Source organism: Mastigoproctus giganteus, chromosome 11 (assembly GCF_048544385.1).
Source record: "Mastigoproctus giganteus isolate SK-2022 chromosome 11, ASM4854438v1, whole genome shotgun sequence".
In the NCBI taxonomy this organism is placed as follows: Eukaryota; Metazoa; Arthropoda; class Arachnida; order Uropygi; family Thelyphonidae; genus Mastigoproctus; species Mastigoproctus giganteus.
Window position 1 is genome coordinate 45,662,279 of NC_143585.1, and position 27,268 is coordinate 45,689,546.

Below are 27,268 nucleotides of genomic sequence, written 5' to 3' on the forward strand. Positions count from 1 at the left end.
TTAAACAATATTTCTTAATAGGTATGAAACTTTTAGTAGCATCCACGATTAATTCCTTGAATGATTCCCACTTAGAATTTACGGTTGGTAACATCGTCAGTTGATCCCACTGTACAGAATTTAAAAACTTTTTGAGACCACTGTACTCACCTTTACGGAAGCAAAAACCCTTTCCTTTACCCCTGATGGTAAGTGGTAGATGACTTTCATCAACATCAGAGCAGAACCGAGGGGGGCAGTTGTCCTCTGACTCAGCCTTATAAAATGCACTGTTTGCTTGATGTTTGCAGAGCAATCGGGTACGGGACATGATACTGCCAAGGGGGATGTCTTTGTGTGTGCGCGATGCAAGGAGTGTATCGATATCAGGCAACAACTCGGCGTTCTTGTGGGCCTATATGAGAGCTTGAAGGACAGGGTGGATGCCCTCGAAGAAAATAAATTGAGGGGCCCATCAAGCTCTCAGCTGCCCACATCAACGCCAGAGCTTGCACTTGGGCATCGCGTGACACAGAGACAACCCCCAAGGCAGAATGCGCTGGTCCCGAAGGAACTAGTAGTTGTTGGTGACTATTGTCAGGGAAACGGGGAACATGCTTTGTAAAAAAGATAGGTGGAACAGGACCAGGATATGTCTGCCAGGGGCAAAGGCTGATGACGTAGAGCGAATATCATCTTTTAAGGGCACAAAAGGTGATATAGTTGTACACGTTGGCACTAATAATATTAAGAGTAGGAGACCGGCAGAATTACTTAACAAGTACAGGTAACTGTTGAACAAAAGCCGAGAATTAGGGTTGAATTTGAAAGTGTCTGCAATTCTGCCCAGACACGATAGGAGGGAGTATATGATGAGAGCCTTGTCGATCAATTCGGCCCTGGAAAGATTGTGCAAGGCTCAAGGGGTAGAATTTTTTTCAGCCTGGACTGTACTTGTTAACAGGAGAGATTGCTTCTACAGGGATGGTATACAATTAAATAGAAAGGGTGCAAGAATATTTGCTGATGCTATCGAGGCAGTGTTAGGTGGGTCGGAAAACTGCTAGCTTGGGGGGAGACAAAGACCAATAGATTGACAGTAGCCACTGGCAGAGGTGAAAGAGATTTTTGCACTGCTTCTATTAGAATGAGCAGAAGCCTGAAAAACAAGATGCATGGTATTTCAGAGACTGCTGGGAGCCATTGCGGTACAAGTAAACACATGGGTTGTGTTAGGGTAGCTAAGAATAGAAACAGGTGCAGGTATACTTGCGTGTACACCAATGCTAGGAGTTTAGTAAATAAATTTGATGAATTTGAGGTATTGCTCAAAACATCAAAGGCAGATATTGTTGGGATATCAGAGACGTGGTGTCACACAGATATAAGGGATGCAGAACTGCAATTTGGGGAGTACAACGTCTACAGAAAGGATAGACAGGATAGGAAGGGGGGGAGGGGTTATGCTATTAGTTAAGAAACACATAAAAACCAAGGAAGTGAAGCCAGTTGACATCGCTGGACAGTGCAGTGTTGAGTCAGTTTGGTGTGACATAAGCATTGGGAGATCAAAATTGAGAGTAGGAGTGTGCTATAGGCCTAATGACTCTGATGAGTATAATAAGGAACTGTACAGGGAAATAGAGTGGGCCAGTAAATCAGAGAGTCTTATAATGGGAGATTTTAACTTCCCAGATATTGACTGGAACTTGTGGGTTGGTCACTCACACACTAGCAGGGCTTTTGTGGATTTATTGGATGACTGTTTTCTACATCAGCATGTTCGGGAGGCAACTAGAGGGAGTAATACTCTTGATTTGATTATCAGCAGTGATTCTTCATGCATTAAGAATCTGCAGATAAATGAACCACTAGGTGGCAGTGATCACAGTGTGCTGAAGTGGGATTTACTGAAAGAGGTAACTACCATTAGGTGTAAAGGGAAGGGTTATTGCTTCCATAAAGGCGACTACGATGGACTGAGACAGTATTTAAATTCTATACAGTGGGACCAACTGATGATGTTACCAACAGCAAATTCAAAATGGGAAGCATTCAAAGAACTTATCTTGGAAGCTACTAGGCTTTACATACCAACTAAGAAATATTGTTCAAGGTTTAGGCCAAAATGGATGTCAGATGAACTAATGAGGCATATGGCAGAGAAGAAAAATGCATGGGATACTTACAAATTAACACATGACACAGAAGCCTATGATAGATACAAGTTGATATGCAACCAAGTTACAAAGGAGGTTAGGCAGGCGAAGGCAGATTACGAGAAATCCTTGGCAAGGGATGCAAAGAAAAACAGCAAAGAGTTCTTTACTTATGTAAACTCTAGAAGGAAGGGGATGAATCAGATTGGTCCACTTGATATTGATGGGTCAACTGTTGATGATCCTGCTCAGGTAGCTAACAAACTAAATGAATATTTTGCATCAACATTCACACATGAGGAGTTATTCAGCAAGGGGAATGCCAGAGGTGTATTCAACTCTAGCAGTAAGCTACAGAATCTTGAAATAACTGGGAGTAAAGTGGAGGAGAAACTGTTGAAGATAAACACAAGAAAGGCACCCGGGGTGGATGGGATCTATCCAGTTATATTAAAGGAGGCAGCAAAGGAAGTAAGCAAACCCTTAGCCATAATTATGAGAGCTTCCTTGGACTCAGGGGAGGTACCCATAGACTGGAAATGTGTAAATGTGACCCCAATTCACAAAGGAGGATCAAAGGCCGACACAAGTAATTATAGACCTGTGAGCTTAACTTCTGTTCCAGGAAAATTAATGGAGGCACTGGTTAAAGAAGCACTGCAGGATCATTTAGACAAGACTTCAGTTATAGCTCAGACACAGCATGGTTTTGTTAAGGGGAAGTCTTGCCTGACCAACTTGATTGGATACTATGATGCAGTCACAAAAGAACTGGATGCAGGGAATAACTTTGATATTATATACTTGGATCTTAGAAAGGCTTTTGATACTGTTGCACATGGAAGACTGCTACACAAATTGGAGCAGTGTGACATTGGAGGCAAATTGCTGCTATGGATAAAGGGGTGGTTGAGGGGGAGAAGACAGAGAGTGGTAATCAATGGACACTGCTCATCGTGGACTAATGTTATTAGTGGAGTCCCTCAGGGCTCAGTGTTGGGTCCATTATTGTTTTCTGTATTTTTTTATAAATGATATTGATGATGGTATATCAAGCTTAATGTCCAAGTTTGCAGATGATACAAAGGTTGGCAGGGTTGTCAAGGACACTACTGACACTATGCTGCTGCAACAAGATCTGGAAAGGTTGAGCAGATGGGCTGAGAGGTGGCAAATGAAGTTTAACATTGCCAAATGTAAAGTACTACACATGGGAAACAGCAACCCCAGAGCAACGTATCAACTCTGTGGTACTACACTGACAGTGGTAGAGAATGAAAGGGACTTGGGGGTGATTGTGCAGGCAGATATGAAGTTCTCTGAGAAGTGCAGACGGGCTGCAAGGGTAGCTCATGGAGTATTGTCAATGATATACAGGAATTTTTCCAGCAGGGATAAGGAGGTGATTATTCCATTGTATAAGGCAATGGTCAGGCCACACCTTGAGTACTGTATACAGGTCTGGAGGCCTCATTTCAAGAAGGATGTAGAGCTGCTGGAACGAGTACAGAGAAGGGCAACAAGATTAGTGAATGGAACAAAGGGGTGCTCTTACGAAGAAAGGCTTAAGTTTTGCAAATTACAGTGTCTGGAGACTAGGCACCAGCGAGGTGATCTGATAGAGGTGTATAAAGCCTTGAATGGTTTAAGCATGCTCAATGCTGATGGGATTCTTCCTCTAGCTCAGAAAAATCACCTGAGAGGGCATAAATTCAAATTGAGGAAAGACAGATGTAGGATAGATGTGCGGAAATTTGCCTTTAGCCAGCGGGTGGTTGGTTGGTGGAACAGACTGCCATCCCTTGTGGTGGAGGTTGATAGCCTAAATAAGTTTAAGGCTCAGCTGGACAGGTATTTTGAACGAACAGAGGGGTGAAGTGGAAGTGGGTTTTTTTTTTTTTTTTTGGCTGATGCTGCATAAGCTTGCTTTCTTGCATCAAATGCCTCTACTAATGCTAACCGGTGAAATACCACCACTTTGCTTATTGGAGGCTTGAAGTGGTGAAACCCATGTTTAGTCTCTAGAGCAAAGGTTTCCGGCATCCCCCTCTCCCCATACTTCTCCTTCAACCCATGCACGGTACTAAGTACTATAGGTTTTGACACCTTTCTTGTTTGGGGTTCTCATAAAAAAAAAAAAAAAAAAATTATACCTTTAAGTAAATCCCACATCAGTACACTGTGATCACTGCCACCTAGTGGTTCCTTATCTGCAAATTCTTAATACACGAATGATCACTGCTGATACCAGATCAAGTGTATTACCCTCTCGAACATGCTGCTGCAGAAAACAATCATCCAATAAAGGCACAAAAGTCTTACTAGTGTGTGAGTGACCAACCCACAAGTTCCAGTCAATATCTGGGAAGTTAAAATCCCCCATTATAAGACATTCTGATTTACTAGCCCACTATTTCTCTGTACAATTGTTCATTGTACTCATTCAAGTCATTAGGCCTATAACACACTCTATTCTTATTTTTGCTTTAGTGCTTATGTCACACCAAACTGACTCAACAGTGCACTGTTCATCTATATCAACTGGATGCACTTCTTTTGATTTTATGTTTTTCTTAATTAACAGCATAACACCGCCTCCCCTTCCTCTCCTGTCTATTCTTCTGTACATATTGTACTCCCCAAATTCCAGTTCTGCATTCCTTATATCTGTTTGGTTTGGTTTGGTTTTTTATGGCGCATTGGCAGCTGTGCCTTATATCTGTGTGTGTGTGTGTGTGTGTGTGTGTGACACCACATCTCTGCTATCCGAAACAATATCCACCGTTGATGTCTTGACCAACACTTCAAATTCATCAAATTTATTTACTATACTTCTAGCATTCGTATACATGCAAGCATATATGCACCTATTCCTAGTTACCCTGACACATCCCATATACCCACCTGTTTCATGATGACTGCCATCAGTCCCTGGAACCCCCAACACCCCTCACTCCATGCCGTTGCTTATTCTAATAGAAGTAGTGCAAGAATCGCCTTCACCTCTACCTTCAGCTACTTTTAACCTTTTAGTCTGTGAATCCACCCCCAAGCTAGAAGTTTTCCGATCCACCTAATACTGCCTCGATAACATCAGCAAATATTCTTCACCCTTTCTATTTAAGTGTATCCCATCCCTGTAGAAGCAGTCTCTCCTGTTAACAAGCACAGACCATGCTGAAAAAAATTCTACCCCTTGAGCCTTGCACATTCCCTCCAGGGCCGGATTGATTGACAAGGCTCTCATCATGTATTCCCTCCTATCGTGTATCGGCAGAATTGCAGACACTTGAAATTTAATCCTAATTCATAACTTTTTCTCAACACTGACCTGTACTTATTGAGTAAATCTGCAGATCTCCTACTGTTAATGTCATTAGTGCCAACGTGTACAACAATATCACCCTTTGTGCCCTTAAAAGATGATATCTGCTCTATCACATCATCAAATTTTTCCCCTGGCAGACATACCCCGGTCCTTTTCCACCTGTCCTTTTTACACAATATATTACCCATCTGCCTGACAATAAAGTCACCAACAATAACTCTAGTGGGACCAGTGTATTCTGCCTTGGAGATTGCCGCTGTGTTGCCTGATGCCCAGGAGCGAGCTCTGGCCCTGAGTTGGGCAGCTGAGAGCTTGACGGGCCCTTCATATTAATTCTTCAAGGGCAGCTACACCTCAAGCTCTCATAGATGCCCAGTAGAACACTGAGTTGATGCCTAATTTCTAGACACTCTCTACACCTGGCACACACAAAGACATCCTCCTTGGCTAGATCATGTTCTGTTCCAGAGAGTTCGGGAAACATTTCACAAGTTGCACATTATTTTAGGCTGTGATGCGTTGGAGAATTGCCCCCCTCAGTTCTCCCCCGAGTTACAGCACTACTGCCGCTTTGTGCCCGTTGCTTTGCTGCTCTAGTCTGGGGCATGATATTTTAAATTAATAAGATCAATAAATTTAATTAATTAATTGTCAATACTATGCTATCTAATAGAATCCTAAATGTAGTGATGCGTATTACGCTATATAATTATACGTTAGGGCTGCCTAGTTACCACAATTAAAAATTTTGAATTCCCTACTACTCTATACAAAAACAATGGCCGCAAGATTCGAACGAAATAACGATTTTACGTATATTAAGCAGTAATCTACAAAAACTCTTTATCTAAATTAAAAATAAAAATAACCAGCGTAACAATAACTATAAGACTACATATAAAGTACAATATAAAATAACAATTAGGTAAATAAAAAGGCAAACACTTATTGCTTTTTCGGAGCCTGTAATTCAAGACGTCATCGGCGAGACGTCTTGATGTCTCACCGATGTAGCAGCTGTCACAGTCTCTGCAGGTGATGCGGTATATTACATTGCTGCATAAGAGTGGTGTGACAGGGGTCTTCACACTGGAGATAAGAGAACGTAGGTTTCTGCAGGGTAACTGTACACATTTGATGCGGTAATCTCTGAGGATTCTTGAGATCCGTCCTGACACACCTGGATAGTATGGAATGTAGGCGGTTGGTGTATTGTCCTGGTTCGGGGGACTTGGGTGGGCTGTGAGTTCCTGTCTAGCATGTGGGTTTATAGCCACATTTGGTTAGGTCTGCCTTCACACGAGAGATCTCGCCGCATCTAACTGAATCAGTGCTGGAATGGCTCCAAGCCCTGGAGAATAGAGTGTGGGGTGCTGTTGAGATGACTGGGTGCATGGCCGGATCTGTAGTTTGTAAATTGTCCACACCACATAGATTTATGGTATACCGAAGTCTCTAGGTGTGGGCCTACACGCTGCACTAAGACATCCAGGAACGGGAGTGACTACTTCTAACTCTAGGGTAAACTGAATGAAATTAGATAGGGAATTGAGGTGTTCTAGTAATGCTGTTTCAGAGCCAGGTGGGAATTACAGTGAAAATATCATCAACGTATCTGTACCATGTTGTAATAGGCACAGGTGGGTTCAGGAGTATCTGCTCCTCCAAATCTTCCATGGCGATGTTGGCTACTACGGAATTAACAGGGGCACCCATAGCAGTGCCATGCACCTGCTGGTAGACTGAATCCTCAAAAGTGAAGATGCTGCTTGATAAACATAGGTTGAGGGCGGTGCAGATGTCAAGCAGTCGATAATGATGTTCTAGTTGAGAGGCTTAAGTCGTTCTCGAGGAGCCTCCTGGCGCAGTGTACGGCCTGTTAAACGGGAATTGAAGTAAATAATGAAACTACATCAAATGATACCATGATGGTGTTGTCAGGAATTGAAAGGTCTTTAATGAGATGGATGAATTCACTGCTATTTTTGATGGTGCGTGTGGTATTTCCTACAAGAAGTGATAGGAGGCACGCACAACATTCCATACTATCCAGGCGTGTCAGGACGGATCTCAAGAATCCTCAGAGATTACCGCATCAAATGCGTACAGTTACCCTGCAGAAACCTACGTTCTCTTATCTCCAGTGTGAAGACCCCTGTCACACCACTCTTATGCAGCAATGTAATATACTGCATCACCTGCAGAGACTGTGACAGCTGCTTCATCGGTGAGACATCAAGACGTCTTCAAGATCACCTTATGGAGCACGAGAGAGCAATCCACCTTGCTGAGACAGACCAGTCCGCAGTCGCGGAGCATTTTTGAGCCACCCACCACGATCTCAATCCCAAACGTGACTGTGAAATAGTAGACCACTCACGACACTTTTGCCACTGCCTATGGCTAGAGTCACTTGCCATATTGAACAAACCGAAGGCCATAAACCGCTGCAAAGGCATGAGATTGCACCCCATCCTAGAGACAACCATTTTAGAACTTGACAAGCAATGGAGTAAAACAGCACATGTCCGTGCGAGAACAATAGGAAACCAGCTTGAATGAATAACACACCTCACTGCACGCATGACTATATCCGTTGTATTCAAAATTTAGTCAAATTAGTTGATAAAGAGACGCAACTGTCTCGAAAGCTTCTATTGTATTTTATTGTGTTATCTATTAAATACGTTTTACTGGTTTATATCATTGTATTCTTTTTAACCATGGACCCCAGTACACCAGGCCCATATATCCTAAAAGCATATAAACATGTTTTTGTAATTTTAATACATGCTTGATATGAAAAATTAAAAAAACAAAATTGAAAGAACAAATATTTTATTTACTAACCTACTCCATGTCACAGTTCAGATAAACAATTTTATGTTAAAATTCAATATATTCCAAAATCCACTTTACAAATTAAACAAAGTGACTATAGCCAATTTTCTAAAATAACAAAATATAAATGCAGTAAACCTTGTTTTTAATAAAATCTGAAATGGAATAAAATATATATGTTTATCTTATACCCACAGTATAGTTTTAAACTAACTTTAATAATTCGGTCTCCTTGCTGAACACCAGCCCTAGAAGCAGCACCATCTAATAAAAAAATAAAACAGCAATTACAGAAAGTTAACTATTAATAATATCGCAAATAAAACACTTATACCATGCATGAAATTAACAGCTATTTCCATATCTGATATAAAGTGTTTACCACATATAATTTGTAGATTGATTTAACAACTTCAGCTTTCAAAATACAATAAAGTCTAATTCCAACTGAAATAAAGTATCTATTACTATTCAACAATATCTCATTATAGCTGCTACAAAATACTTTGTCTCCACCATCAGTGAACATGCAAATTCATTCCATCTCTCTTCCCCCACCCCCTTTTGAAGTGATCATATATACATGTACACTGAGTGATGCACGTGTACATGACCACTCAATGAATTATGATCACCTACCTAATACCATATTGCACTACCATCTGCATGGATAGCAGCCAATATTCGCCTAGGCAGTGACTCCACTAGATGTCTGAAGACAACCATAGGGATCAGCAGCCATGCTGCCTGAACAGATGACAACTGCATGTCCATATTCCTCACCTTCCAAAACATTCCAGAGGTGTTCAATTGGATTGAGGTCAGGCAAATTTTGAGGCAATCATGTGCCAATCAAGATGGGTGATATCTTCACCGTATTCCTTGAACCACTTGCACATAGTGAAGGCCTGACACATTACCACCTTGGAAGTTCCTAATTCTGTCTGGAGAAAAAAAAATTCAACATGGCAGGGTGCATGCAGTCTTCTAAGAGCTGCCAGTAGATCTCACATGTGAAACGTTGGTCCATATGCACCAGAGGTCCTAGTTGTTGCCAGCAAAACATGCTCCATATTAAGCAACCACCACCTGCCTGGATAGTGGGCACTAAGTATGACGGGTCCATATAGGAAATTAACAGCAAGTACGAAATTAACAGCAAAATTAACAATGAGTGCATATCTGGATTGTGTATATCTGAATTTATTTCTTTTTGGGACTTTAAAAAAAAATGTATGCATTTCATAGGATTGATCATGAGATCAGAAGGAAAGCATGATAAAAGGAAGATAACACTAAATGTCATAACAGGAGTTTTCTTTCTACTTTCATCTTCTCTCTACTGCATGCAGAGAGATGATGAAAGAATTAGAAAGAAAACTGTTAAAAGTTTTCTGATGGTCCAATGGGAAGGAGGGTGGGTAACATCTTATGACGAAAATCTAACTGAAAGTTTCAGTTAGGTGTGGGAAACCTAACTGAAGTGTAAAAAGTCCAGAAGCAGATTAGTAAAATGAAAAGGAGAAAGTCTCACTGGAAGAAGGCAAGAACCAGGGAGCACAAATATCAAATTTTAGAAAAATTTGAAAAAGAGAAGCTACTGTGGGATTTCTTTTCTATGTAGGTATTAGATAGTTCTTAGTGCCATGCATAGGTTATAGTTTGAAGAGAGGAAAGATACTTCCTCGTTGGACATTAGACTTGAATTTCTGCAGACTGTAATTTTCAGGAAATACATGTGAAGGGAGGCTTGTTCCAAAAAATTATAGATGAAGCAAAAATGAGGAAAAAGAAAAGTTGGCTCTGTGAGTTTCAAGTTGGACAGACAGTAAAAGGATGCTCACTGGTTGCAGCACAAGTTCAAACTAGTTTTGAAAAGAAAAAGAGAGAGAGAATGTGTGGACGGATATTATAGAAGCTAATTCAGAAGAGTATCCGTGGAAGTATATAATAAAAGGCATGCAGCAAAAACAGAATGTCTATGAAACAGAGTAAAGAGACTTTGTATGAGATGGGGCATTAATTAACCTAACTGCCCTCTTTTGAATGGAGTCTAGAAACCTAAGAGAGGTCATTGCCTCAGAACAATATTCCATAGTAGGACAGATTTGAAATTTGTAGAGCAATAGCTGTTTAGAATAAAAGTAATATCGAGAGCAAAAGAGAAAACTCAGGATTTTAGATGCACAGGAAGCAGTATTTGTGATGTGCTTATGACAAAAGAGAAGGGGTGAGGAAAAGCCCTAATAGAGATATATGATCTTGTTTAGAAATATGAGTGTCGTCAAAGATAAGCATAGGTACAGAAGAACTGTTTTTGTGAAAAATTACACAGGACTGAGTTTTAGAAGGACTGAAATTGTCTTTGTTCCATGGACAAATGACTTGGCAGTCAGAATTTAAGGAATTGGTAATGGATATTTGAGAGGTTGAAGCTGTACATGCAGGGAAAAGTTTCTCAACTAGAAGGTGGAATGCAGTATGCTGTCATCAGTAAAACTATGCATAGGATTTCCAATCAATGAAAGAAGGCCATTAATATACTAGGGGAAAAGATCAGGAGAAAGATCTGAACCTTGGGGAAGACCAGCATTAGTGGACAAGTTAGAAGGTATAGGGTAATCTACCAACACCCACAGTGAGCAGTCAGAAAGAAATCTGGATAACAAATTATAAAAGAATAGTAGGAAATCCACGAGATGGAAGCTTATTTAGAAGACCTTTAAGTTAAACATGATCAAAAGCCTTTGAAATGTCAAAAAGTTTCAAACTTTTCCACCCAATTTATACACAGATGGGTAACAAACTAGTATATCACCAGTGGATCAAGACTGATGGAATCCATATTGAAGGAACCCAAATCACTAAAGGAAGCCTTGAGGAACCCTGTTCCTCTAGGCTTCCTTTAGTGATTTGGGTACAAACTAGCTTGTACTTACTGTAGTTTCTATGTCCCCTGATAATTTATTACATTTTCCAATACATTTTTCTTTTCTGCCACTAGTCTCATCCACATAGGGCTAATCCTCAAACAATATCTCTAAGTTGGTATAAAAACAGCAGCTTTTTTTTTTGATTACTTCCTCAAATGCTTCCAAATTAAAATTTGCATTTGGTAACACCATCAGTTGGTCCCACTGTATAGAATTTAAAAACTGCCTGAGCTCACTGTAATCACCTTTACATGAGTAAAAGCCCTTCTCTTAGCCCTTGATGGCAGTTATATCTTTAAGTAAATCCCACATCAATGAACTGTAATCACTGCCTCTTAGTTCTTTATCTACAGATTCTTAATGCACAAAGAGTCACTGTTGATAATCAGATCAAGAGTGCTGCTTTCTCTTGCCTCAATAACATGCTGGTGTATTCAATAAATCCAGATTTTTCTAATGTGTGAGTGACCAGTCCACAAGTTCAAGTCACCCATTACAGGACATTCTGATATAAGAACACTGGTTAACTCTGGGCTTGAGAGATCATGCAAGGCTCATGGGGAAAAATTTCTTACAGAATTGTCCGCCTTTGTTGATAGATGGAATTCATTCTGTAAAGACAGCATTTATTTAAACAGAGAGGTGTAAGAGTTTTTTTTTTTTTTTAAATGCTACTGAGGAGACATTAAGGGTTTGGCAAAACTGCTGTTTTAATGGGTCAGTCAGGGAAGTCAGCACATAATTGACTTGTATCAACAGCACAGAACAAAATTAATGAAGAATCCCATCAATTCTGATGGGATTCTTCCTCCTGCTCAGATTACGAAACTGAGGGGACATAAATTCAAATTGAGGAAAGACAGTTATAGATGTGCGGAAATTTGCCTTTAGCCAGTAGGTAGTTGATTGCTGGAACAAAACTTCCATCTGTCATTGTGGAAGTTGATAGCTTAAATAAATTCAAGGAAGAACTGGACAAATGTTTAGAGGGAATGGCTGTGTGAAATGTTTTTTTTTTTTTTTTTTTTGGGCTGATACTACATGAGCTTGCTTTCTTGCATCACATGCCTTGATTACTACTACTGCTACTTCTACACTTGTACTTCCTCTGGGAGTGCTTGTGTGCAACCCTTAATTACGCTTAACAATGTAGTAAAATCCACCAGTAATTTAGCATCATATGCAAAAAAAAATACTTATAAAGGGGTGTATCAGGGTAGTTAAAAGCCTTAAAGTACAAAACTTGATTTTTCTATACAGTAATACCAAAAGAATTGTACACAAATTGAGTGAATTTGAACTTTGATCAAGTCAAGTAATACTGATATAGTTGGGCTTAATGAAACATGGAGCCACTCAGAGATACAAGATGAAGAATTTCATTTTGGCATACACTGTTGTGATCAGGAGAGATAGGAAGTGATGCTTCTCATCAAAAAGTATCTCAGAATGGCCAAAAAAATTTGAGTTAAATCAAGATAATGTAGATTACCTTGATTTGACTCACAGTTAGTATGCCATGAGAGTCAGTATGGTGTGAAATGACTTACAATAAAGGGAAGACAAAAATGTGACTGTGGAATTAGTGTGGATCAAGTGTCTCTAATGTTTTGTAGGTTTACCAATCTGTTTTCTCAGTGAGCCATTACAAATTTCTATTATAGGGTGAAAAGTAGAAATTTGGAGAAGAATACCTTGTCAAGATGGTCCTGAATCGCATTCTGAATAATAATATCTTGAATAGATTCCAGCCTAGTTTCATTATGAGGAGGTCATGCCTGACCAATCTGGTGAATTACAATGATGTAGTCATCAAACAGTTAGATGCAAGGAACAATTTGACATCATATATCTCGACTTTAGTAGTGCTTCTTATACTGTCCCTCATGGAAAGCTGCTACATAAACCAGAAGTTGGGGTTACTGGCAAAATACTACACTGGACTGCAAGCTGGTAAAATCATAGGTCAAAGGGTTGTCATAAAGGGTCAATGTTCAGGGTGGACCAGCATAACAAGTGGTGTCTCTCAGGACTCAGTGTTAGGCTCTCTTCTATTTCTACAAGGTCTGTTCAATAAAGAATCATCATAATGTTGTTTTTTTTTTTTTTTTTTTTTTTATGTGAAAACATCTTTGGCAGCACCTACTAATTTTTTGGACTGAAGTAAACCAATTTGTCACGAAAATCCGATCCAGAAATGACGCAAATTACATCACTTCCTAAATGACGCTAAAGTGGTCCTTAACGTTGATTCTTGATGTCAAAACTTCTTTGGCGGCACCTACTAAATTTCGGTCCAACCAATCAGTGTTCAGCCCATTGGCAAAAACGTGAAACGGAAATGACGCCAATTACATCACTTCCTAAACAACACTAATACAGTCACTAATGTTGATTTGGTAGAATAAATAATGGGCATGAGCACTGTTTAAATATTTCTACTGAGGTGTGTTCAATTAATTTTACAACATTTTCAATAAAACAGCTTAATCTTTACATGTGGTAGATTAGTGTCGCTCTGTGACAAGAGTTCACTTACCGCCTTTAACACACTGAACAAACACGGGATTATCTCCAGTAACTGTCAGTCCATATCCTTTCTCATCCCTCTGTATAATAACACAACGCTGAACTAAGTGCTCTCCTGTAAAATAGCAAAATAGAAAAATACATGAGAACCATCCATCATAAACAAATTACAATTATTAAAAAATAGTTATACATGTCACTAATTCTATATGTCATCTGCTAAGACTCTGGACAAAAACTATACACAAGTTTTATTAAAAATACAAGTTTTTGTTTTTATGAAATAAATAAAATCTATCTAAACTGTTTTCATAAAGCAAAAACAAATGAATAATTTTCACTATCCTTTATATTTTTTGTTAATGTAAACACTATCAGTATAAATTTAATCACTAACTTAATATTGTACTTTATATTGTACTTAATACGTAGTCATATAGTTATAGTTACGCTGGTTATTTTTTATTTTAATTTAGATAAAGAGTTTTTGTGGATTTTACTTACGATAGGTAAAACCGTTATTTTTGTTCGATTTTTGTAGCCATTGTTTTTGTATATAGGGAATTCCAAGTTTTTGTAGGGAATTCAAATTTTTTAATTGAGGTAGCTCTAACGCATAATTATATAGTAATACGCTTCACTGTTTCTATTTCATAGTTTCTATTCAAATACTACTGACATTTAATTTATTGATTTTATTAATTTAAACTACCATGCCCCGAACTAGAGCAGCAAAGCAACGGGCACAAAGTGGCAGGAGTGTTGTGACTCGGGGGAGAACTGAGGGGGGCGATTCTCCAACGCGTCACAGCCTAAAAAAATGTGCAACTTGTGAAATGTTTGCCGAACTCTCTGGAACGGAACATGATATTGCCATGGGGGATGTCTTTGTGTGTGTGCGCGATGTAAGGAGTGTAAGGAAATCAGGCGACAACTCAACGTTGTTATGGGCCTATATGAGAGTTTGAAGGACAGGGTGGATGCCCTCGAAGGAAATAAATTGAGGGGCCCATCAAGCTCTCAGCTGCCCACATCAACGCCAGAGCTTGCACTTGGTCATCACGCAACACAGCGGCAACCCCCAAGGCAGAATGCGCTGGTCCCACAGGAACTAGTAGTTGTTGGTGACTCTATTGTCAGGGAAACGGGGAACATGCTATGTAAAAATGATAGGTGGAACAGGACCAGGGTATGTCTGCCAGGGGCAAAGGTTGATGACGTTGTAGAGCGGATATCATCTTTCAAGGGCACAAAAGGTGATATAGTTGTACACGTTGGCACTAATGATATTAAGAGTAGGAGACCGGCAGAATTACTCAACAAGTACAGGTCACTGTTGAAAAAAAGCCGAGAATTAGGGTTGAATTTAATGTGTCTGCAATTCTGCCCAGACACGATAGGAGGGAGTATATGATGAGAGCCTTGTCGATCAATTCGGCCCTGGAAAGATTGTGCAAGGCTCAAGGGGTAGAATTTTTTTCAGCCTGGACTGTACTTGTTAACAGGAGAGATTGCTTCTACAGGGATGGGATACACTTAAATAGAAAGGGTGCAAGAATATTTGCTGATGCTATCGAGGCAGTGTTAGGTGGGTCGGAAAACTGCTAGCTTGGGGGGATACAAAGACTAATAGTTTAACAGTAACCGCAGGCAGAGGTGAAGGTGATTCTTGCACAACTTCTATTAGAATAAGTAGCGACCTGGAGCGAGGGGTGTTGGGGGTTTCAGGGACGGATGGCAGTCATCCTGGAATAGTTGGGTATATGGGATGTGTTAGGGTAACAAGGAATAGGCATAGGAGCATGTATGCTTGCATGTATACCAATGCTAGAAGTATAGTAAATAAATTTGATGAATTTGAAGTGTTGGTCAAGACATCAAAGGCGGATATTGTTGGGATAGCAGAGACGTGGTGTCACAAAGATATAAGGAATGCAGAACTGGAATTTGGGGAGTACAATGTGTACAGAAAGGATAGACAGGACAGAAAGGGAGGAGGTGTTACGCTGTTAATTAAGAAAAACATAAAATCAAAAGAAGTGCATCCAGTTGATATAGATGGACAGTGCACTGTTGAGTCAGTTTGGTGTGACATAAGCACTGCAAAAGCAAAAATAAGAGTAGGAGTGTGTTATAGGCCTAATGACTCGAATGAGTACAATGAACAATTGTACAAAGAAATAGAGTGGGCCAGTAAATCAGAATGTCTTATAATGGGGGATTTTAACTTCCCAGATATTGACTGGAACTTGTGGGTTGGTCACTCACACACTAGTCAGACTTTTGTGGATTTATTGGATGATTGTTTTCTGCAGCAGCATGTTCGAGAGGCAACCAGAGAAAGTAATACTCTTGATCTGGTTATCAGCAGTGATCATTCGTGTATTAAGAATTTGCAGATAAAGGAACCACTAGGAGGCAGTGATCACAGTGTGCTGAAGTGGGATTTACTCAAAGAGGTAACTACCGTCAGGGGTAAAGGAAAGGGTTTTTGCTTCCGTAAAGGGGAGTACAGTGGTCTCAGACAGTTTTTAAATTCTGTACAGTGGGATCAACTGACGATGTTACAAACAGTAAATTCTAAGTGGGAAGCATTCAAGGAATTAATCGTGGAAGCTACTAGACTTTTCATACCGATGAAGAAATATTGTTCAAGGTTTAGGCCTAAATGGTTATCAAATGAACTAATGAGACTCGTGACAGAGAAGAAAAATGCATGGGATGCATATAAATTATCAGGCGACGCAGAAGCCTGTAGCAGATATAAGCTAGTCTGTAATCAGGTCACAAAGGAGGTTCGGCAGGCAAAGGCGGATTACGAGAAATCTTTGGCAAAAGATGCTAAGAAAAACAGCAAGGATTTCTTTACTTATATAAACTCTAAAAGGAAGGGGCTAAATATGATTGGTCCACTTGACATCGATGGTTCGACTGTTGATGATCCTGCTCAGATAGCAAACAAACTGAATGAGTATTTTGCATCTACATTCACACGTGAGGAATCATTACAGTTTGAAAATGGAAGAAGGTTATCAAATTGTAGCAGTGTGCTTAATGATTTTGTAATAACTGAGAGCAAAGTGGAGGAGAAATTGTTGAAGTTAAACATAAGAAAGGCACCTGGGGCGGATGGGATCTATCCAGTTATATTAAAGGAGGCGGCAAAGCAACTAAGCAAACCCTTAGCCATAATTATGAGAGCATCCTTGGATTCAGGGGAGGTTCCCACGGACTGGAGATGTGCAAATGTATCCCCAATTCACAAAGGAGGTTCGAAGGGTGACACGAATAATTACAGACCAGTTAGTTTAACTTCTGTTCCGGGTAAAATAATGGAGTCACTGGTTAAAGATGCAGTGCAGGATCATCTAGACAAGACTGCAGCAATAATTCAGACACAGCATGGGTTTGTTAAGGGAAAGTCTTGTCTGACAAATTTGATTGGTTATTATGATGTGGTCACAAAGGAACTGGATGCAAAAAATAATTTTGATATCATATACTTGGATTTCAGGAAAGCTTTTGACACTGTTGCGCATGGAAGACTACTGTACAAATTGGAGCAGAATGGTATTAAGGGTAAGTTGCTACAATGGATAAAAGGATGGTTAAGTGGGAGAAGACAGTGGGTGGTAATCAATGAGTGCTGCTCTTCGTGGACTAATGTTATTAGTGGAGTCCCACAGGGTTCGGTGTTGGGTCCACTGTTGTTTTGTATATTTATCAATGATATTGATGAAGGTATATCAGGCTTAATGTCGAAGTTTGCAGATGACACGAAGGTTGGCAGGGTTGTTAATGACAGTAATGGCAGTGTGCTACTGCAACAGGATCTAGATAATTTGGGCAGATGGGCTAAGAAGTGGCAACTGAAGTTTAACCTTGACAAATGCAAAGTACTGCATATGGGTAGAAGTAACCCCAGAGAAACGTACCAACTGTGTGGTACTACACTTAAGGTGGTAGAAAATGAAAAAGACCTGGGAGTAATTGTGCAGTCAGATATGAAGTTTTCTGAGCAATGTAGACAGGCTGCTAGGGCAGGTCATGGGGTTTTGTCAATGATATATAGGAATTTTGCTAGCAGGGAAAAGGAGGTGATTGTCCCTCTGTATAAGGCAATGGTCAGGCCACGCCTTGAGTACTGCGTACAGGTCTGGAGGCCTCATTTTAGGAAGGATGTAGATTTGCTTGAGCGTGTACAGAGAAGAGCAACACGATTGGTGAGGGGAATGAAGGGATCCTCTTACCAAGAGAGGCTTAAGTTCTGCAAATTGCAGTGGCTGGAGACTAGGCACCTGCGCGGTGATCTGATTGAGGTCTATAAGGCCTTGAATGGGTTGAGCACGCTGAATTCTGATGGGATCCTCCCACTTGTTCAGAATACGAACCTACGGGGACATAAGTTCAAATTAAGAAAGGATAGATGTAGAATAGATGTGCGGAAATTTGCCTTTAGCCAGTGGGTGGTTAATTGCTGGAACAAACTTCCATCTGTCGTTGTGGAAGTTGATAGGTTAAATAAATTTAAGGAGGAACTGGACAGGCAATTGGAGGGTATGGTGTGATTTTTTTTTTTTTTTTTTTTTTGGCTGATGCTGCATAAGCTCCTACACTTGCTTTCTTGCATCAAGTGCCACTACTACTACTACTACTACTACTACTACAACAGCTAACAGTAGGAGCTGTGAACTTTTCCTACAAATCCAGCACACTTAAGTCTGGCATTTCCTGAAATACTGTATTTCAGTTATTATTCAGCAGCCCCATTAGTAGTCACACAAATTTACATTGTCAGTAGTCATGTGGTGTCTAACATAATCCCATGAATATTTTTTTTAAGGTTAAAAATCGAATTAACATTGAAAAACACATTAATTACAATACAAAATAGTTAAGAAAAAAAAAAATCTTTGTAACTTAAGTGGACTAATTTTTAAAGCTAACATTTAAAAGCTTACAACACAACTGTATACTTTTTTTTTTTTTTTTTTTTTTTGTCAAATAAAATCAGAGAAAGATTACATAAAAAGTTGTTTCCAAAAATTTGTTTAAATCAGTATAAAAATAAAAGCTGATATATAACAATTTTTGGCTATTTTCATAATGTAATTCAATACGGTATTCTGTTCATAAAAATCTAATAGTAATGAGAACAAAAACTCTTGGAAACACTTCACACCCTATATGACTGCAACAAAATTATTATTATACAGCTGTTTAATTTCCCATAAGAAAAAAGAAGTGACAGTGACTTCAGCAATAACAGTTTGCCATATATACTACTAATCATAGACAGTAAAAAAAAATTTAACATTCTAATATGCAAAGACTTGGTGATATAACTCTTGATACGGCTGTCATTTCAAAGTCTAGAAAATTCTAAAATCTACAAAAAGCACAGTTCCAAGGCATCCTGATTTGAGAATTCATATTTATCTACTAGAATCAAGTGTTGCTGTGACTTCATTGAAACTTTCTAGTCAGATCATTAATCAAACTAAAGAATGAAATTATCATATACCACAAGAGTTTCAGTTATTAACTGGATAACAACTGGGCAGACTGAAAACATCTATCAGTCAAAAATGAAAACACAGCCACACTTAGACTTTCAAGGATTTACTAGCCAGTTTCTCGATTAGTTACATAATAAAAAAAATCTACCTTTAATACTTGGGGTATCATAATATCATATCCTGTGCAACAAATCGAGGGTTAAGTGTCAAACAACGTTAACTACAACATTGCAATTTTTTAAAATTTTTTTTAGATAACTTTAGTTTTACTTTATAGAAATAACAATGCACATCATGTCATAGAACTACATCTCTGTAGTACTTTAAAGTTAGCTTGGGCTGTAAGTACATTTCCAGTAAACTAAGAAAATGTCAAATGACTTTTATTTGGTTAATTACAAAAACATTCACTACAAAATGATTCTGTTATCAGCATTGTTTAACACTAAATCCTCAAAATAAAGCAACTTTTTTGAAAAGTATTTCTTCCTCAATTTTATGGGCATGGAAAGTATTTTATGAAATCATTTCATAGTTCCTGTGAAAAATTCATAGCTCTTTGTTAATTTTATTACATTTATATAAGGCAAGTATTTTTCTCCCACAGTTTCATAAGTTTATCATTATGTATTCATTTGCATTATAGTAATCGTGGCATGTGATGCAAGAAAGCAAGGTTATGAGCTTATGTAGCATAAGCCAAAAAAAAAAAAAACACACAACCATTCCCTCTAAATATTTGTCCAGTTCCTCCTTAAATTTATTTAACCTATCAACTTCCACAACGAAAGATGGCAGTTTGTTCCAGCAATTAACCACCTGCTGGCTAAAGGCAAATTTTTGCACATCTATTCTACAGCTGTCTTTCCTAGATTTCAATTTATGCCCCCTTAGGTTTATAATCTGAAAAAGTGGAAGAATCCCATCAGAATTCAGCATGCTCAACCCATTCAAGGCCTTATACACCTCATTCAGATTACCTCACAGGTGCCTAGTCTACAGAGGCTGCAATTTGCAGAACTTAAGCCTCTCTTGGTAAGAGGATCCCTTCATTCCCCCTCACCAATCTTGTTGCCTTTCCTGTACATGCTCAAGCAAATCTACATCCTTCCTAAAATGAGGCCTCCAGGCCTGTACGCAGTACTCAAGGCGTGTCCTGACCATTGCCTTATACAGAGGGACAATCACCTCCTTTTCCCTGCTAGCAAAATTCCTGTACAGTGGTACCTTGGTTTGTGAGCATAATTTGTTCCGGAAACGTGCTCGTAATCCAAAGCACTCGTATATCAAAGCGAATTTCCCCATAAGAAATAATGGAAACCCAGATGATTTGTTCCAAAACTCAAAAATTTTCATATACTGTAAAAATGATTAATACAAAATACATACCTTTTTATATTTTAATATTTAAATTTAATATATATAAAGCAATGAATTTATTAATTATTGGGTAGGACAACTTTCACTGTCACTAACAGAATCACTGCTATCTGTTGACTTTTTCTTTTTGTGCGACTTTAACAAGGAACCTATCCAATGACACTTGCTTTTGCCTCCTTTTGAGGATTTCACCGAAATATGACATTGCATTGTCGTTAAACAGATTCATCGCTCGCACTGCCACAGTCTTATTCAGGGTGCTTTTCTACAAAATTTTGCACTGATTCCCACATTTTACACACCTCCCCAATCTCATTTGAAGAGAGGGATGTCTCCATTTTTTTTCTCCTCCTCCTCAGACGAGATCTCCTCCATAACCTCTTGCTGTTGCTCGCAATGCAGATCCATCAGTTCGTCGGTTGTAAACTCCTGGCCATATTCCTCCACCAGCTCTTGAATGTCGTCCTTATTCACCTCCAGTCCCACGGTCGTCCCCAAGGACACAATTTCATCGACAACTGGCAGCTCCTGTTCATGAGCAAACCCCTCAACGCAATCACACCACAGTTTTCTCCAAGCAGAATTGAGGGTTCTCTTGGTGACCCCATCCCAGGCTTTATCGATGATCTTGAGGCAGTTTACGATGTGGAAATGATTTTTCCAAAACTCTCGGAGGGTACGGTTAGTTCCTTCAGTCACCTCGAAGCATTACTGAAATAGTGCCTTGATGTAAAGCTTTTTAAAGTTTGAAATGACCTGCTGATCCATGGGCTGGAGTAATGGAGTAGTGTTGGGAGGAAGGAACTTGACCTTAATGAACTCTAATTCTTCCAGTAAGTCGTCCTCAAGGCCTGGAGGATGAGCATGAGCATTATCCATAACCAGTAAGACTTTGAGTGGCAGTTTTTTTTCTAAAAGGTATTTCTTCACTGCAGGATCAAAGACCTCGTTGATCCATTAAACGAACAAGATACGAGTGACCCAAGCCTTGCTGTTGGACCTCCACATAACGTTTAACTGGCTCTTCTGCACTTTGCATTTCTTGAAGGCTCGTGGATTCTCAGAATGATACACGAGCAGGGACTTGTCTTTGAAATCACCGCTTGCATTAGCACACAGCAAGAGGGTGAGACGGTCTTTCATGGGCTTGTGACCGAGCATTACATTCTCTTCTGCTGTAATGTAGGTCCTCTTTGGCATCTTTTTCCAAAAAAGCCCCGTCTCATCGCAATTAAAAACTTGCTGTGGCAGGTAACACTCAGAAACCACGAGATTCTGGAAGTCGGCAATGAACGCCTCAGCTGCCTTAGCGTCTGAACTCGCAGCCTCTCCGTGCCTCACAACACTATGGATGCCACTGCTCCTTTTTTTTTTTTTTCTTTGGTAGTTATTGGCTTCTGTGGCCATAATGCACCTCCAAAGGTTTTTGCAGTACTTTGATCCAAGCCCAAGGCAGGATTCGAACCCGCGACCTTTGGGTTGCCAGGCAGGCGCTTTACCCACCCGGCTAGCCCGGTCGCGCCACTTCTCCTCTTAAAGTTACCAAACCATCCCCTGCTTGCCTTGAAGCCTTCTTCATTTTCTGTAGATGTACCTGGCAGTTTACTTACGAGGTCGGCGTACAAGGCCTTTTCCTTCTCACAGGTCAAGTTCTCGGTCACAGTATCACCTGCTAGTTGCTTCTCGTTTATCCACGCCAAAAGCAACTTTTCTACATCTTCCAGAATACATGGCTGTTGCTTTGATATTCTCGTGACTCCTTTTGCTACATCTAGTCCCCTTAGTTCTTTTTTCTTCTTTAATACTGTGCAAATCGTTGACGTAGACTTCTTATAAAATCTTGCAATGGCGGCCACTTTCATACCTTGTTCGTGCGTCCCGATGATTTCCTTCTTAATTTCAACCGTAATCATCTCCTTCTTACCGCCTTCCATTTCAACCCTTTTTTTCATTGGGGCCATTTTCGTAGTGTACAGTTAATAAAGAACAGTCACTACATTTGAACACAAAATAAAAAAATGCTTTACGCACATACACGTGGTCACAACACTAGCATGAATGTTGACTACAATGTTGACTGTATATGAATGAGGTATGCATGCCGACTGAGACCGAGCATGCAAGACGATTACCCACAATCCCGATCAGCATGTGATCACATGATGCTCGGCAGACAAAAATTTTAGGGAATAAAGCACAATTACAAAATGAGGAGGCACCCTTGATACACATAAACAAAGCTGCATGCGTGAAGCAACTGAATAAACAACACCATGTACAAATTGGAGCAGAATGGTATTAAGAGTAAGTTGCTACAATGGATAAAAGGATGGTTAAGCGGGAGAAGACAGAGGGTGGTAATCAATGGGTGCTGCTCTTCGTGGACTAATGTTATTAGTGGAGTCCCACAGGGTTCGGTTTTGGGTCCACTGTTGTTTTGTATATTTATCAATGATATTGATGAAGGTATATCAGGCTTAATGTCGAAGTTTGCAGATGATACAAAGGTTGGCAGGGTTGTTAATGACAGTAATGGCAGTGTGCTACTGCAACAGGATCTAGATAATTTGGGCAGATGGGCTAAGAAGTGACAACTGAAGTTTAACCTTGACAAATGCAAAGTACTGCATATGGGTAGAAGTAACCCCAGAGAAATGTACCAACTGTGTGGTACTACACTTAAGGTGGTAGAAAATGAAAAAGATCTGGGAGTAATTGTGCAGACAGATATGAAGTTTTCTGAGCAATGCAGACAGGCTGCCAGGGCAGGTCATGGGGTTTTGTCAATGATATATAGGAATTTTGCTAGCAGGGAAAAGGAAGTGATTATCCCTATGTATAAGGCAATGGTCAGGCCACGCCTTGAGTACTGCGTACAGGTCTGGAGGCCTCATTTTAGGAAGGATGTAGATTTACTTGAGCTTGTACAGAAAAGGGCAACAAGATTGGCGAGGGGAATGAAAGGATCCTCTTACCAAGAGAGGCTTAAGTTCTGCAAATTGCAGTGGCTGGAGACTAGGCACCTGCGTGGTAATCTGATTGAGGTGTATAAGGCCTTGAATGGGTTGAGCACGCTGAATTCTGATGGGATCCTTCCACTTGTTCAGATTACGAACCTAAGGGGGCATAAATTCAAATTAAGAAAAGACAGATGTAGAATAGATGTGCGGAAATTTGCCTTTAGCCAGCGGGTGGTTAATTGCTGGAACAAACTTCCATCTGTCGTTGTGGAAGTTGATAGGTTGAATAAATTTAAGGAGGAACTGGACAGGCATTTTGGGGGAATGATGTGATTTTTTTTTTTTTTTTTTTTTTGGCTGATGCTGCATAAGCTCATACACATGCTTTCTTGCATCACATGCCGCCACTACTACTACTACCATAAAGGCAGAGATACACTATTAACACCTCACATTTTACTAAAGCACATTTCTAGGGGTTACTAACATAAAACAATAAAAACAATTTCCAGTTGCGTTTCTGCTAGTGGAATCTGTTATAAACTGGTAGTAAAATCGATCTAATTGCATTTGCGATTATACGGATAACTGAAATTGTGTTGGTTTTTACATTATTATGGTGAAATGTGTTTCCCCTTCACTGATATAAAAAACAAATACATTTTCAGAATCTTCTCTTCATTAATATCGTGTTGCATTCGGTTGGGGTGATTCTGCGTTCGACTGCCATTTCTTGTAAACATAAAGGCGAATTGTGCATAAGCAAATTCGGTTCATGTTATATAAGATATCGTTCCCCTATTTATAAATCGTGTATGATCAAATTCTGTAGTGTAAACACGTGTTATAAGAGGACTGACTGTACTCGTATTGCAAGACCTTGCTCGTTTATCAAGTTAATATTTATTAAAAATTTTTGCACGTCTTGCAAAACACTCGCAGACCAAGTTACTCGCAATCCAAGGTACCACTGTATATCATTGACAAAACCCCATGACCTGCTCTAGCAGCCTGTCTGCATTGCTCAGAAAACTTCATATCTGACTGCACAATTACTCCCAGATCTTTTTCATTTTCTACCACCCTAAGTGTAGCACAGTTGGTATGTTCCTCTGGGGTTACTTCTACCCATGCAGTACTTTGCATTTGTCAAGGTTAAACTTCAGTTGCCACTTCTCAGCCCATCTTCGCAAATTTTCTAGATCCTGTTGCAGTAGCACACTGCCATTACTGTCATTAACAACCCTGCCAACTTTTGTATAATCTGAAAACTTCGACACTAAGCCTGATATACCTTCATCAATATCATTGATAAATATACAAAACAACAGTGAGCCCAACACCAAACCCTGTGGGACTCCACTAATATTAGTCCACGAAGAGCAGCACCCATTGATTACCACCTTCTGTCTTCGCCCACTCAACCATCCTTTTATTCATTTTAGCAACTTACCCTTAATACCATTCTGCTCCAATTTGTACAGTAGTCTTCCATGCGCAACAGTGTCAAAAGCTTTCCTGAAATCCAAGTATATGATATCAAAATTATTTTTTTCATCCAGTTCCTTTGTAACCACATCATAGTATCCAATAAAATTTGTCAGACAAGACTTTCCCTTAACAAACCCATGCTGTGTCTGAATTACTGCTGCAGTCTTGTCTAGATGATCCTGCAATGCATCTTTAACTAGTGACTCCATTATTTTACCTGGAACAGAAGTTAAACTAACTGGTCTGTAATTACTGGTGTCACCCTTCAATCCCCCTTTGTGAATTGGGGATACATTTGCACATCTCCAGTCCATGGGGACCTCCCCTGAGTCCAAGGATGCTCTCATAATTATGGCTAAGGGTTTGTTTACTTCCTTTGCAACCTCCTTTAATATAACTGGATAGATCCCATCCACCACAGGTGCCTTTCTTATGTTTAACTTCAACAATTTGTCCTCCACTTTGCTCTCGGTTATTACAAAATCATTAAGCACCCTGCCACAATTTGATAACCTTCTGGCATTTTCCTTCCTTAACTCGCGTGTGAATGTAGATGCAAAATATTCATTCAGTTTGTTTGCTATCTGAGCAGGATCATCAATAGTCGAACCATCAATATCAAGTGGAACAATCTAATTAATCCCCTTCCTTTTAGAGTTTATATAAGTTTTTATTAGAAATTTGATGATATGACCAAATAAAATGCAATAATGTAATGAATAAATAAATCTGTTATGTTAGTTACTGATAAAGAAGTCAACCTATGTATTTAACTCTTCAATTAGCAAGATCTATGTTAATTCAAAGGGAATACATTTAGTAAATGTATATATCTATTTAATAGTTTTTATTATACAAGTATTATATTGTAAAGAGCTGAAAATTTGTACAAAAGTGTATAATGTATTTTTATAATTTCTGTATACCCTTCTAGCCCACTTGCTGTACAGGGGGTGAACACCTTGTGTTAATAAACTGATGGTAAATAAAAAAAAATAAAAAAAAGTAAAGAAATCCTTGCTGTTTTTCTTAGCATTCTTTGCCAAAGATTTCTCGTAATCTGCCTTTGCCTGCCTAACCTGCTTTGTGACTTGATTACAGACTAGCTTATATCTTTCATATCCTGAAAGACTGTACTAGTACCAGTGGAAGACAGTTCCTAAACTGGCAAACAATAATTGTTCTGTGTATGAATGTGTGTTGTAGTGTCCACTTTAACAGTTATTTTTAACTGTATTTCACATTTAATGACAAATCCTGTAGCTGATTTTAACATATGCATATGATATTCACTTTTAGTGGAATTGCAATTAATTACATAAAAAAAAGTTTTTATGTGATTAAAAAGTAAGCACTACCATAATCCATAATGATTTCAAAACAAGCCATCAGCATTGATGATAAACATTTTTTTTGCATGCAAAGCCTGTTTAAAAAAAATTTCAAAAGAAGAGAAGGTGCACTGCAATGCTTATTATTTCTAAGACAACTTACCAAACCAATAAATTTTCTGAAGGATGTCAGAATTTTCTGAAAATCAAAAACTAGCTATTAAAAAAAAACACACAATAATACTTTTGCAAGCCCCAATCCAAATATTTTAAACAGTTAAATTGCAAGAACAAATATGAGCAGAAAAAGTATAACATCTAAACAAAAAAAAAAAAAAAAAAAAAGTCATGCCAGAGAGTAGAGGAAACCCAAATTAAATGCCTTACTGAAACACATGAGGATAAGTATAAGATTTGAGCATAATTTAGTGTATACAATGGACTATACAAAAGTGGTTATTAAAATAAAGTTTTTTTTTTTTTTCACCAGATGTTTATTTAGTATATAGTAGAATATAACTAACATAACTGGAGTACTGTATGTTGTGAATCATTACACGTTATGTTGCTCAATATAAGAATCACAGTTAGGACTTTTGACAGACAACACTTTCAAACCTGCTGATAGCGTACTGAACAGCCAATGTAGCATATCAGAACTGATATTCCCAATGGCAGAAAATGATGTCAAAATTTGCAAGTATTTGGAGCAACAATCTTTGGCTGGCCCCCAGAGCTAAAATACTTCAGTAATTTTATGATACAAAAAGAAAAAAAAAATTTTCAATACTTTGGTCATTTCAAACAAGATTTCCTAT

At 39.0% G+C, this 27,268-nt stretch overlaps 1 protein-coding gene across 1 annotated transcript in view; it reads right to left on the bottom strand.

The window, feature by feature from the left end:
* RhoGEF2 (Rho guanine nucleotide exchange factor 2) overlaps positions 1-27,268 on the bottom strand; it is a 764,869-nt gene that overhangs the window by 659,461 nt on the left and 78,140 nt on the right. Inside the window, exons 3-4 of the mRNA XM_090384978.1 lie at positions 13,780-13,884; positions 8,522-8,571 (exon numbers count right to left, since the gene is read on the bottom strand). Of these exons, the coding sequence (XP_090241104.1) occupies positions 8,522-8,571; positions 13,780-13,884 (155 nt within the window). The remainder of the gene's footprint in view (positions 1-8,521; positions 8,572-13,779; positions 13,885-27,268) is intronic.